General features: G+C 41.8%; 1 protein-coding gene across 8 annotated transcripts in view; it reads right to left on the bottom strand.

The window, feature by feature from the left end:
- LOC129172965 (MAP7 domain-containing protein 1-like) overlaps positions 1-15096 on the bottom strand; it is a 40689-nt gene that overhangs the window by 13212 nt on the left and 12381 nt on the right. For 4 of the 8 annotated variants that reach the window (XM_054763304.1, XM_054763305.1, XM_054763303.1 and 1 more), the window contains exons 2-7: positions 9311-9517; positions 6960-7028; positions 6734-6754; positions 3533-3696; positions 3104-3212; positions 2274-2378 (exon numbers count right to left, since the gene is read on the bottom strand). In XM_054763304.1, coding sequence (XP_054619279.1) covers positions 2274-2378; positions 3104-3212; positions 3533-3696; positions 6734-6754; positions 6960-7028; positions 9311-9517 — 675 coding nt within the window. The remainder of the gene's footprint in view (positions 1-2273; positions 2379-3103; positions 3213-3532; positions 3697-6733; positions 6755-6959; positions 7029-9310; positions 9518-15096) is intronic. The other 4 variants (XM_054763308.1, XM_054763310.1, XM_054763306.1 and 1 more) reach the window with 3 other exon arrangements.

Raw genomic sequence — 15096 nt, 5'->3', positions numbered from 1 at the left:
TGGTCATCAAGCTCGGTTGAGAATTATTCATTTGGATATTTCAGTGATTAATAATTATCCTAGCAGTTGGTGTAAAAATGCTAAATAGGACCTCCAAATGTTATGCTTTTCCTTCTTGACATTTCTAACTTACCAAAATAAAGCGTCACAGAGGTGCTATTATGGCTGTTTGAACCAATATGCCACCTAACTACATTAGTAGGGAACCATCAGCATTGTGTAATGCTATAAGACACAGATATGTTAATATGTAAAGGAAGGGTTTTGAAATAATTCAATCATTTTTCCACATGTCGTTACGTGACAGCCTTATTCCAAAATGGATTAAACGGATTTCTCTCCTCAAAATTCTACATACAACACACCATAATGACAACATGGCAATTTATTTTGTTAAGGTTTGCAAATGTATTAAAAATATTATGAACAATTACACATATGGACATAAGTATTCACAGCCTTTGCTCAATACGTTGTTGATGCGCCTCTGGCAGCAATTACAGCCTCAAGCCTTTTTGAATATGATGCAACAAGCTTGGCACACCTGTCTATCGGTGGTTTCTACCGATCAGCATCGCTACTTGATGCTTGTTTGTGACATCTACTGTCAATTGTGGGACCTTACATAAACAGGTGTGTGCTTTTCCAAAATGATGTCCAATCAACTGAATTTAATGGACTCTAATTAAGCTGAACAACATCTCCGCGATGATCAGGATGCACCTGAGCTCGTTGTCAGCTTCATGGCAAAGGCTGTGAATACTTATGTACATGGGAGTTCTTGTGCTTTTACTTTTGAATGCATTTGTAAACAGTCTTATGAATACTTTCATATTAAAATACAGTGTCTTTAGTTATCTCAACAATTTTATGGGTTATTTGTATTCATTTACAGTAATCCCTCATTTATCACGGTTAGTTAGTTCCGGACCCGACCATGATAAGTGAATTTCTGTGAAGTAGGATTCCTTATTTCCAAAAGAAACCCTGTTTATGACCTTCTACATACAGTTTAACATTGTTAGAGCCCCCTAGACATGAAATAACACCCCGACAGTCACCTTTACACTTGTATTACCCTATATAGTAGACATATTAAGAGAAAATAAGTCCGTGCGGAAACTCGCCCAGGACTTTTGTTCCGCGTGAAGCACTTAGATCACTCTTGTAATAAATTTAATGAGAAAAATAGCATAAAATATAAGTGGACCAAACTCAACATGCAGAACCGAAACGGTTCAATACATCCATGTGAACCGTTACACCCCTATTGTCTACTATATTAGGTCATACGAGTGTAAAAGTGATTGTAGGGGTGTTATTTCATGTCTAGAGGGCTCTAATATGTTAAAAACCTTATTTAGAAGCTAATAAACAGGTTTTCTATGCTGTAACTATGAAAATATTCCATTTATACAGTAAATGTAGAATCCTACTTCGTGGAAACTCACTTGTCACGGTCGGATCTGGAATCAATCAACCACCATAAATGATGGATATATAACATGTATATACTGTATATAATATACAATGAAAATAAAAATAAATATGTACGGTATAAGTATTATATATTATATACAGGTGCATCTCCATAAATTAGAATATGGTGCAAAAAATATATATATTTCCATGTTGTCATTATGGGGCTTTGTGTTTACAATTTTTATGAGAAAAATGAATTTATTACATTTTAGAAAAGGGAAGCACTGTGAATACTTTTCGAATGCACCTGCTACATCAAACAGCCCATGAACCGAAAAGCACAATCCTGTACTTTCAGCTCAGTTGGGCTCGACAACAATCTCATATCCACCACCACCACCACCACCACCACCACCACCACCAGCACCAGCACACCAAACCACCGACGGAAAGGTGGAGGGAGACAAGAGACATGAAGATGCCATGAGGAGATGTCAACTTATGAGCGGATCAAACACACGTACCAAACAATATTGCAAAGCATGGCCCAGTGACTTCAAGATGAAGGAAGGTTGATCCAAAATGCAGAGGCGGCTTAAATCAAAGACTAAACCAAATGAACGAAATCAAAAAACCACGATGCAGACAAGACCGACGGTGTGAGAGCGTTGGGGAGATGTGTGGCGAATGACCAGTCACCAAGCACAGGCAGGCAGGCGGGTCACCAGAGACGATTACGACAATAAAAAGAAAGAACAAAAACCAGGGTAGGGTAGAGAAGAAGGGAAAAGTGGAGGGGAGGATGAGAGGGGAGGGAAGCCTGGAGGACATTGACATCGGGTCGTCCTTACTTCTGTTGGGGGAGTTCCAGAGCGTGGCAGAGGACTTGGACAGCCTGTTGTTAATGACAGGGTCCACCTGTCTGGGCAAGTTGACCGTGGAGGCCGAGCATCTGCCTGCACCGGAGAGAACGCAACACACAACATCTGTTCACATGAGGACCGGGTGTGGGTGGCCCCTCACCGGCCCCAACTGTGGACTGGAAGGAGATGGGGCTGCCCAATCCCCTTAATCTGAATCACAGCCCTGTAGAAAGGCTAGGGACGCACCATTCCCTCAGATCAAACTGGCAATTCATGATCACATGGAGGACTCGTCGCTATTCCCAATTGGTGGAGGGGGGAGGGAAGGATTTTGAGGAACAGTAAGGGTTTGGCTTAGGTCAACATCAAGGAATTTGCTTTAGTCCTGCCGCAAAGAATTGGCATGGCAAGACCAACACACACTCACATATTATCAAGATGATTTCCCCCGAGGGATTGAAAAAGGCAGCTTGTCACATGTTTGTGCCAACTGTGCTCAGGGGTTCAGTCTGAAAAAGGGGGAAATGACCTCACAGCGCCTTGCCGTTCACACGCCTCATCTAATGAAACATCCTTGTCAGTCAGATGGAGTCAACGCTTTTCACAGGATAATTACAAACACTGACATCATCTGTGGGACCTGTGGTACTCCGCCCTTGCAACCGCAAACGCTTCCTAGATTCTTTCCTTAAATTGCGTCAGTGGGCCACAGATGAGGGTGTGCAACCCTGCTCAAATTACAGTCCTACATTGGAGTTTGTCTCATGGGATTTAGCACCTAGAAGTGTCCGGTTTAGATGTGTTCATCCCAAACTTACTTTCCCTGCGGGAGGTCTGGTTGAGTCCGCCGGCCCAGGACCACCTCTGCTGACGGATCTCGGCCCACGTCTTCTTTGTCGACCTCTTGATAGCTGCCTCGTATCGCTCCTACGGCACCAAGACCAAGAACTGTCAACTTTATGCCCAAACTAAAGTTGAAATTGTCTCACGGTGCTTTCACCCCAGCTCAGCTTCATTGATAGTCATTATCTTAAATTGGCTTTATAACTCCTCTGTTGTTCGATAACTGGTCCAAACTTTTTTGAATGGGGACTAAATCTCTCCAGGTCACTTTAATGTGGGAGTGACAGGAAGAAAAGCCCTGACCAGTTGGCTTGCATGCCGTATAAATCACTAGACCCCGAATAAAAGACGACCTTTCTATGGGGTGAATATTGTAATTAATTACCTGTTGGCAATAAACTCACCTTGTTCTTCTCTAGTTTCTGCTTCTGTTTTTCCTCCAGCAGGGCTCTGCGTTTCTCGGCCTTCAGTCGCTGGTCCTCCAGCTTCTTCCTGCGGTCCTCCAGCTGGCTCTCTCTCAGACGGCGGGCCTTTTCCTCCTTCTCCAACCACTGGGCCTTCTTTGCCGCTAAAAAGGTGATCACAGACACGGGCGTCAGATAAGAAGAAATACGCCTCGATGAACGCCTGCCCAATTTTTCTCCTTACATCGGTTATCCCAAAGCTAATTTTGAAGTAACTGAATAGTGAATCCTCTAAAAGCAGAGTGAAAAAGATGGCAGTCTGCTCATTACATAACAGAAAGTGCAACAGTAAATAACTGGAAGCTTCAAATGGCGCTTAAGCATATGCCATTTCTTTACACAACCACTGCCGCGGCTCATTTGTGCGGGTAACAATTAAACAACCACCATTTGTTAAACTGTTATCGCGCTGTTATCATCAGTTCGCCTGTTTCCAACAAGCCCCTGAGTGTGGTTCCATTCTGTTGCATTTGTCTGTTGAGTTCGGCGGTGTCAGAAGTGGGATGGTTAGCTGTGACGATGATCAGTTGAAATGACCCTTAGGACAGGTGACCAATGGCCCGCTGACTCGTGGTGTGGACCCTGCAGGTGGAGCTCGACACACAGCAGGTTGTTGGTAGATCACCAGAGAGCCAAACAGGTGTGCACGATCAGGGTTTACAGCTTTGTGGTCGTTGGAGTGTGGGGTTTAGTAAACCAAAAAAAAAACCATTGCAAATACTTTGTGGTTTATGCCCTAAGGAATGTAGCAGCATTACGCCAAGAAAAGATTTGCATTCAGTGCTGTGCTCAAAAGAGCTTCTCAGCTGTAATAATGCGAAGAGGCGCACAACTCTGTGCCTCAGCGACAGTGACAAACTCCTCTGTAATCCAATTCCTGCCAAAAATCCCATTATGCTTGCAGGATTACTGCAGAATTGTGGAAAATACACAGGGTTAAAGCTTGGGTTCGTGGTTTGGTTTCAGGATCACCATTCTCCTACAGTAGAGGACGTAAAGTGATGCATTACGACATCTCCTATCGGTGTTTGAATGGGAAAGAACCACTCACGTCAAGATTGACAGATTGCACAAGAGGACAACGTTAATCATTCAGGACTTTACATTGATTTGCAGTGGTCATTCCTTGCTAAGAGAGACCAGTGGAACTCCTCGTACAAAATCAGGCCGAAAGTAATGTAAGTGAGAGCCCCTAAATTTGGAATATGGCGATGACAAAGATGCATCTCTAATTGTGGTGACGTAGCAGCGTGACCGCTCTAGCAATGCTAATGAATGTTGTAATTAAATCTAATCTGTCTGAAAGGCTTGGTCTCAGCTCTCAGTAATGAAGCCCTGGAGATAAGTAATACCATTTTTCTTTCACTCTTCAGGGGGAGCTGGACTGACATTTTTGCTCATTCATCCAGTTGATCATGGTGATGATGGCTGTTAATACTTCATCCCAAAAGTTAACTACTCAATTTTGTCTACAACCTTTGTGCACAATTCTGCACATACCGCAGGGGTGTCCAAAGTGCGGCCCGATGCTGTTTTTTTTAATGGCCCTCAGCACGTTCTAAAAAATGAAATTAAACAGGAAAACCAAAAAAAACCCCAGCAAATATGGAAGAAAAGAGCAGTAATTTTACAACAATAATGTCAAAATATTCGAAGAATAAAGTTTGAGTAATAAGAGATGAAAGTGGCAGTTTAACTTTTAATTTTCCAAAAATAAAGTCAGAATGTTATGAGGAAAAAAAATATATTTTAGAAGCATAAAGTCGGAACATTAAAGAAAAAAAGGCCGGTATTTTTTACTAAAGTTGTAATATGAGGAAAAACAAAGCAAAGAGGTTGGGAAAAATGTCATAATATAACATATTATTATGTTTTATAATATATGATAAAATAAAAATAAAGTCAAAACATTTTAGAAAAAAGTCAAATTTTATACTGCTAATGTTACGACAAAAAAAAACATTTTTTGAAATGCAAAAATGAGCACAAAAGTGTATTGTAAGAAGAAAAACATCATATTATAGTAATAATACGCTTTGTCAGCAAACCAAGACGCTTTTCATTGTATTTTTCTTTGAAAAACACCTTTGAAAAGCATTTTGGGCACCCCTGGCATACAGTATGTCCAAATCTTTTGGTTAGAAGGAATATGTCAGGGGTGTGCAAAGTCTGGCCCAGGGTCCATTTTCAGCCCGCGGCTCATTTTTTATTGGCCCATATTCTAAAAATAAAATAAATTAATGACTAATGAGACATATTATTCTAAAATACCCTTATTTCACCTGTAACACAAAAGCTAAGACGTCAATGTCTTAGCATGTATTGACCTACATTTGATTGTTTTTTAGTATCTGTAGCGACAATTACGTCTCGTCATAGTTAGAGCATAGAAAACCTGCTTAGTCGCTTCTGCGTGCGGGCAATTCAGGTAATAACGCACTCCAATAATGCAATGTCCAGAAGGATACTTACGCTGGAATTAATATTGTGTTTATTGTATAAAAAGAATAAAACGATGAATTACATGTCCAAGATGCTAAATGTTATGGCCGGTTGAATATGTGGAGGGTGTAAAAGTGGTGCAATGATGTACGTGTGAGCGGTAAAAACCGTGTGACCTCCCGTCACCATAATTTCATGCACTATCACGTCCGCACCTAAATATGCAACCCCTCCATACCGCCACCAGTGGTCAACCAATTATAACACTCCACAATTACCCTAACACAAACCAGGTGAACTAAACCCAAAAGCAACATAAATGGCTCCCACAGTATCTTTAATGCACAAACTGTGCGAAAGTGTCCCCCGCATCCTTTCATTTTTATGTATGCAGCCCTCAGTGGAGAAAGTTCGGACATCCCTGAAATTGTCTATTGATGAATCAAATAACTGATTAAGAAGCGTGTACCCAAGTCTATTTTCAAATTTAAGCCAAAGCCATGGTGATGGGTAGATAACAGAATGGGACACATGCATGAGGTGGGAATATAGATCCATAAAATGAAATGAATAATTGGCTCGCACAGAGAATCACAGAACCAATGAACAGAGACCATTTTATGCTGCAGCGATGGAGTTATCATTGAAAATGTTATCAATTGAAATGCTATGATTCACTGTTTTAGTGAAGCACCTTACCTTGCAGCTGAGTTTGCTGTTCTGAAAGCCATGCAGGGAGACAACAACAACGAGACATGTCAATAACCATCAGCAGGTCGACAGAAAAGAGACGATATACACGAAGAGGTTAGAATAAAGTAGGGTGCAATAGAAGATGTGCATCAACTCGCGGACCGCACTTTGCACCGGTTTCATAAATTTCAGTTTCATAAGCGTCAGGAAAACACTAATTTATGTTTCTCACCAATATATCTGGCTCTTTCTTCTCTCCTCTGCTTGGCGAGCTTCTGTCGCTGCTCCGAGCTCATTGAATCTGTGGGAGACAAAAAAAAAAAAGTATAAGTCAGTATTGCTGTGATGTGCTGGTTTTAGTTGCAATCACCAAGCAAGAGGTACATTATAATTAAATATCTATACAGTCGTCCCTTGTTCATCTTGGTTAATTGGTTCTAGACCCGACCATGATAAGTGAATTTCCGCAAAGTAGGTACCCTTATTTATAAATGGAATAATTTCATAGTTAGAGCATAGAAAACCTGCTTAAAACCTTCTAAATACAGTTTTTAACATTATCAGAGCCCTCTAGACATGAAATAACATCCCTATAGTCACTTTTACACTTGTATTACCCAAAATAGAAGATATAATAAGAGAAAATAAGTAATATAAGACATAAAATAGACTCACATACATTGGTGTTGCCAGCTTCTTTTCTCTTTTTAGGAGACAACTGACGATACCAACTCATTTATGTATCCATTTCTTCTGTGTTTATGATAATAATTTTTAATCCAAGGAATGAAATGGTGATTTTTTTGGTTTGCTACCTCTCTTTTTTGTATCTCTGTTAAAATAAACCTACCATAATTAATATAATTATGGACCATTCATGTCTTTGTTGGTGGAGCAAATTTTTAAAAATCACTAGGGCATCAGAATAATTTCCCCACCCCCCATGTACTGTAAATCCAGTATGCCATGTGTGTCATCCAATCATATAGTATATAGACCTGCAGCACTTCATCTCCATCACCATGGCAACCTCCTCTTTAATCCCTCCCTTTCCACCTTGGCTCTGCTACGTGGATGCATGCTGCAGTCCGGCCGATGTGCAAACCCACAGTATAAAAAATAATAGTCTCCGTCCCCCAGACATGTCATTTAATGCACCAGTCGCTCCCTCTACACTACACTACACTACACTACACACACCACGTCTCTCCATCCCAAATGAGGATTTGGCTTTTGTCCAAAGCCATCTGTGAAGGGGTAGTGAATGGGACCGCCAGTTAGGAACAAAATGATGTAATAGTTACACGTGTACTGCATTTTAAATATGCGCTGTATAGCTCTTAAGGTCAGAGATAACGAGAAGAAAATACTTAATGAATGACTCACCCCTGTCTTCGGTTTTCAGAGATTTACCTTCTCATGTTGGTTTACAGTGCAGAGCAGAAGAAAACGCTTACTCATCATTTTATGCCTCATCGTAAACAAAAAACATACCCACGCAACTCATTTTGCATTTCATTTGCATCAAGGACAAATAATCTGACCTTGTGGGCGTCAGGTTGAGTGATTCAGTTTCACCTTGAACATACTGTAATACCCTCTATGATAATGTATGACTGGATATACATGCGCAGTTACACTTTTGTGCATATATTAACAACACACATCCAATTTGACCACTTACACTGCATTCAGATTGGAAGATATATCCAATATGATCACATTTCAATGAGTCTTATCCAACATGATCAAAAACAGGAGCTTGACTGTCTGTTATTGGTTAGCACCCATGCAGCCACCCATCCATCCACCCATCCATCCATCCATCCATCCATCCATCGTCTTCCACTTATCCAGGTCTGCATCACAGGGGCAGCGAACTCAGTAGAGAAGTCCAAACTTCCCAGTCTCTGGCTCTGAGACATGATACCTTCAGCGTGTCCTAGGTCTGCCCTGAGGCCTCCGCCCGACTGGGCATGCCCAGGACACCTCACCAGGGAGACATCCAGGAGGCATCTGGAGTAGATGCTCGATGGATGAATGGATGAACCCTTACAATCAAGTTATACTTTTTATCCTTAGGTCCCTAAATGGCCCCTGTCATAAAAGTCCAATAAAAACCACGTGGATATCGCGTTGATTTCGCATAGCAACATAAAAACGAACGCTACACCTAGCGTTAGCCTTTGGCTGCAATATGTGGCGTTAACTTTCGGTAGCGGCCTGAGGCGCTGTGAGCGAGTGTGTGGTGAAGCTAGTCGCTAGGCGGCTAGTAGCTAGCTGGTGTGGTGTGTGCCTACAGTAACAACATTGCTGTATTTGTTGCTTGGTTAATATGCAGGCCACATTATGTAAATGGTGCGCTGTTGGCAGTTTTGGGAGGCTGTATAGGCAGAATGGTTGCGTCCCATTCATCTATTTTTATGTTTTTATATCTCTAGAATGCACAGAAAAGCGAGAGACATACAGTATGTGTTCATGTTTCACACCACGATTCCAAAAAATTCCAAAAAAACGTGCAGTTGAACTTTAAAACTGAGTGACAGGAAGAGATTTAACAGGGTTAACAGATCTATAGCGCACCTTTCTTGCTGCTGGTGCCAGGCACAGACTGGCTGGGCTCCGTCTTGCAGGAGGCATCTGTCTCAGTGGGGGTTTCTGTTTTGGCGCAGGACTCAGTCTTGGGGGAGAGGTCTGTGATGGCCGAATCTTCGGGCGTCAGGAACACACTGCTCAGTAACTTTGCGTCTCCATTGTGGATGGTCGGCCCACAAGCTTGCAAGGGTAGAGCTGTGGAGAGGAAATGCAAATTAGCTCACATTTTAATTCCCATTTTCTAAGATGGTAGCATGTTGCTATCAGATTGCGTATTGACTCTTATGTGCAGCCAATGACCGCCTTTCTTTCTCACACACTTGCACGATCAAACCGAAGCGCTGCCTTCAGGAGTTTCATTATCACAAACACTCCAGCCTCATTAGAAATCATTAACCTCACTTTCACACGTCTTTCGCACACACGTCAGCCCGTCTGCAGTAAGACGACGCTCCCCCCACTTCCCAGATAATTACAGCAGCAAAGCACTCCTGTCAGCAATGTCAGCACGCAAAAACTAATAACCCAAATTCACTGTCAAAAATAGAACGAAGAAGCTAATTTGCATGGATTTTGATGTCATTATTAAAAAAAGTGCATATTTAAGCAAATTGCACATCTTCTTGACATAAATTTAATACTTTCAAGCATAAAAATGCCAAAATGAACGAAAATACAAATATAATGCATTCAGAAGAAGTGCTCGGAAGTCTAATATAGTACCTGTGACTTGTTGTGTGTGCCTTTAAGAGGCGGTGCCTTGTAAGTGTGTATGTGTGATGTCACCTCACAATAGCCACCGCAGGAGTGAGTCTATCTTATATTATTATTTTCTACTATTATGTCCATTATATTGGGTGATACAAGTGTAAAGGTGACTGTAGGGGTGTTATTTCATGTCTACAGGGCTCTAATAATGGTTAAAAAAACGTATTTAGAAGGTCATATGTAGGTTTTCTATGCTCTAAGAAAATATTCCATATATCAATACAGTGTTCCCTCGCTACATCGCGGTTCACCTTTTGTGGATTTTTTTAAAGTGCAATTTTGCATTTTTTGTGTGTTCTGCGTCCTTATGGTGTATTAGAGCGATCTATCGGTGCTCTGTTGTATGTGTCTGTTGTTGTATTTACTACCAGTAGAGGGTGTTGTATACTCATGTTGAAGACGTGTGCAGTTCCACTTGTCTGAGTTTGTGTTTACGTGCCTGTACGAGCATATTAGGAACCCACAGTAGACAATAGCCGGCTAAATATAGAGCCACAGCAGTCCTTATTGGCGAAGGGAGAACCCGCCCATTGGGTTCTGATTGGCTGTAGACCGCTGTCAACCAATTTTGTTCGTGCCGTTTCCTGTTGTGGTCAATGGTCGCGAGCAAACTAGCGACCTGTGTGAGCTACTCGTTAACGGCCAATAGAAGAAGACGAATCTTCGGTTTAAGGAGTAGGACGAGGAGGAGGAGGACGACGGCAGGAGCAATATAACAACGATACAAGCACACAAAAACACAACAGCCGGTCATGTGTGAGTCACTTAATAATTTCTTGTGGCCAACCCAGTAGATTGATCATTAAAATTCAAATGAAATTTGAACTTTGAGAGTGTTTAAACATGGGAGAAATGGGAGAAAATGTTCATGCCTGACTGAGAAAAGTGTATAAAGTGTATGGGGGGGGGGGGGGGGGGGGGGGGGGGGGGGGGGTTTACAGCCTTAAAACGATAATGACTGTAAACAAACAAAATTGGCTACTTCATGGGTATTTTGGGAACCTATCCCCCGCAGTAAACAAGGGAACACTGTATTGAATCCTATTTTGCAGAAATTCCTTTATCGCGGTCAGGTCTGGAACTAATTGGACGCGATCAACGAGGGACGACTGCACACATAACAATTTAACTTTAATCATGATAATAATTTGGTGTGCATGAGAAAATGTCGAGGCGAACCAGGAATAATGCACAACATATCACCAACAGAACCAATGTTGAAAAACACTCAAGATGCTCCAACAGCAGCCCCTGTGATCTTGTGGATTTAACAAAAACACTACTTCGGCAGGTTGCCTACGGCCACAGCTCTAACCACCTGTGCTGTGCTTTAGTAGACCGTTAATTGATTAACTCAGATCCTATCATGAGGTCACATTTCCTTACCTTTGACCCTTTCAAAGAGGCTCCAAAAAGCCACGTAACACATCCTGTCTGAATCCCTCTTTTTTGTTAAGCCCGGCTGACCTGCTGACACCCTCACTGACCTCATCGCATGTTCCGCCACGGTTGTCGCTCTGGAGGATGCGAGCGACAAAATCGTCGTGACAGGAAATAAAGAAATAACAAGAAAGAGGGGATGGAGCCATTAGCCAACTCATTCAAAGACACACGGACAGAAATGTGTTTAGGGAGGAGAGCTGGAGGATAAAACACGAGGGAAAATAGTCCAACTGGATCAAGAAAAAGGAGTAGAGTGTAGAGAGAGAGTGTAGAGATGGACAGTGAGAGGCTGGACGCTAACTCTCCTCTCCAGTGAGCCAACAATGGGCAGATGGAGAGTGACGCTCTCCTTGGGCCAGACCAAGCAGTCACCGAACCACATAAATTACAGCTTAACACCGGGCTCCTGTCCAACGCACCCCACTGTACAGCCCTGTTAAACACTAATGGAAGCACCGCGGCATGTCAAGTTGGATCCAATTTGTTACGACGAGGCAGCAACAACGTTAAGAAAAAAAACCCGTTACTACCTTGTGTTGAAAAAAAAAAAAAGGATTAGGGTTTGACAAAAAGAGGATTGCAGCGCTCCTCCTTACTTGAGGAGATTATTCGCTCACCACGTGTGGGTTGCCTTTGTGAGTTTAAAACACTTAACCGAACTTATAAGTTAGAAAGAGACATAGAAAGCGCTTAAAAAGGCAATGTAAGGCGGATTGCTGGAAGAAATTCCGTCTCAATTACACTACACTGGTAAAGCTTGTCGAACGTGAGATGGAAAAAGCTCCGATGGTGGTTTATACAGTACGTCCAGCTCGCTCATTTCACTGTCAATCAAAAAGGGATTCCGCCTCAGACAGATCAACCAATCATCATGCAGAAGCCGAGCATCCGGGCCAGCCCACTGCCCCCTACACCCCCAGAGATGCTGATGGGCGGGACAAAGCCCAGCGTTTATCCATAAAGTTACAGAGCAAAGTCTGACGGTGGTGCAAGACAACATCTGTCACATGACAGCGTGGGGCTTGCAAAAGGTGAGTTTTATGAAGCCAGTTGTGACCAGCACAGCATGGGTGTGGTTTTGTTGTCTGTAAGCAGTGCGAGAGATAGCCACGTTATAAATCCTCCCCTTGAAAGAACAAATAACATCTTTGACAGACAACTACGTCACCAACTCTCACGCTTCCTGATTTTAAGTATGATTGGATTATAAATTCACTCAAACAGGCAACACACACCCATCAGGCCGACAAGTAGACGGGATCAAGGCCTCATTTGACAGAGTCACAGATTCAACCCACCCGTCCATCACCCCCACAGCTATCTCAGGTTTCTGTGCCACTGTGACAGACTCTGGGTTTATAAATAGCAACAGACACCATACTGAGAATGTGGGCCATAAAAGGGGCGGGCGTCTGCTGAGGCACCTTGGGAGTTGGGCCGGGGAGCTGACCACAGGCAGACGGAACCCCACATGGCAGGACATTTCCTGCACATATTTGACAACTTTTAAAAATACAAACATACAATAAGACTGAAGAAGAGCAGTGGCAGTCACATTAAAATGAAGCCACAGACGACTGGAATCAGAGCCGGTCCAAGTGGCTCATGTCGGAGGAAGAATCTGTACACTCTCCCAGTGTTCTTTTCAAAATGCTCTACGGGACAGATGGTTTATCATTCAAATTATGAGGGGTTGCAACCTCAGTCGGTGAACTCAAAGCTAAATTATAGTGAACTTGTGGTTAAGTCAGTGTTTTCCATACCAGGCCCAACCCAAAGAAGGGTTCTGGGTCAGTTTAATTTGGACCCAATTGAGTAAATAAATTGAGCCTCCACTTAGAGAATACAACACGGTTACGATTTTCTGGAGCATGTTTTGTTGTTTTGTTGCATGTTCTTAATCATTAATTGTTCATAATACAGTAGAGCCTCTGTTTTCGTCTTGAATTCGGACGAAAACCAAAACATATGAAAACTGAGGCCATTCTTTCCCCATAGGAAATAATGAAGAAATCCAATGAATCCGCCCAAGAATTTTAAAAAGTACATATTTTTACAGAGAATAATCATAGTTTTACAAACAGAAAACAATGCAAAATGATTATAAATGACAAATGGATGGGACTTGTTGTTGATGCGGACTACCCGTAAATCCTGGCGAGATCAAATTCCATAGTTTTTCACCTTCTTCATAAAATTTTTGTCAATTTTTTAACATTATTAGAGCCCTCTAGACATGAAATAACACCCCTATGGTCAGCTTTACACTCGTATTACCCAAAATCATAGACATAATAACAGAAAAGAAGCCATTGAAGACATAAGTAAGATAAATAAATTGTGCTAGAATGTGTTCCCTAGGGGAGCTGAGTGAGGCTGGTGGACAGGAAGTGACGTCAGGCGTTCAGAGCTTAGTTTTAGCTTGGCGTGGGTTACGGTTGCAACGGTAGACTTTTTTTTTTTTTTTTTTTTTTTTACTAGGGAATCAGGGATGTGCCTGTTTTCAGATAATTACAACCTGCAATAAAACCCTGTTGCTCCGGCAGTCAAGTCAGGTGCTTGTGTGTCTACATACATACATACATACAAAATATATTTTTTATTGAAGTCGTGAAATTGAAAGCGCGATGCGGCGAGGGACAGCTGCACTTCTAAAATATATATTTTTTTAAAATATGTATTTTTTAAATAATTATAAATAACATGGCTTGAAATTGTTTTAAAAATTTGATGCGTTGAAAGTGAAAGAAAAATTACTATAGTTATATTATATAGGTATAGTATATAGGTACTATAGGTATTATATAGGTATATATAGTAATATACAGGTATATTACTATATACTATTTTGGGACGAAGGGGTAAAAAGTATAACTTCTTTTAGGGTGCCTCAACGGTTAACAAGGTGAACGTCACTTGAGCTGTGTGAAACAGGTCAGACTCCATGTAGTTGGGAGTTGTGGGCATGAGAGTGTGTTTGTGATGGGGGGAGCATGTTCTTAGATCTGGGTCAGGCCACCTCAGGAATCTCTGGCATCCGCAACTCTACTTCCACACATACATAACACTGTGCAGTCGTCCCTCGCTACATCCCCGTTCGATTATCGCGCCATCGCACTTTTACGTTTTTTCAAAAATGTATTTATTAATAAAAGGTTGTTATTTTGTTGTTGACTATGGCGTATTGTTAGTGAAAAACATTGAAAGACAAGTTATATGCAGTATTCGGATCACTAGGCGCCAGTAATGTTCCATTACTGAGAGATGGCATTCAATTAGCGTCGCACTGCATGATGGATTGAAAATAAGTTCTCCTCCCATTCAGTGTGGAAGTGGTCCTTCTTTCCACTCCATTTTAAACCCTTTCTTAAGTTTAGAATACACTAAATAAATTGGAGGGTAATTATTTAATTAGCCAGCTTGCTAATGTTGAGAGCCATGGCCTCCTCGTGTCCCTGCAGTGATCCCGTAGCTTGTACATTACAGTTGCGCAATGTGGTGTAAAAAAAGAAGAATAGGTGTGTAAAGGTCACTACAGGAGTGTTATTCCATGTCTACAGGGC

The sequence above is a fragment of the Dunckerocampus dactyliophorus genome, chromosome 20 (genome assembly GCF_027744805.1).
Source record: "Dunckerocampus dactyliophorus isolate RoL2022-P2 chromosome 20, RoL_Ddac_1.1, whole genome shotgun sequence".
NCBI lineage: Eukaryota > Metazoa > Chordata > Actinopteri > Syngnathiformes > Syngnathidae > Dunckerocampus > Dunckerocampus dactyliophorus.
This window is presented reverse-complemented; position numbering and strand designations above follow the sequence as displayed.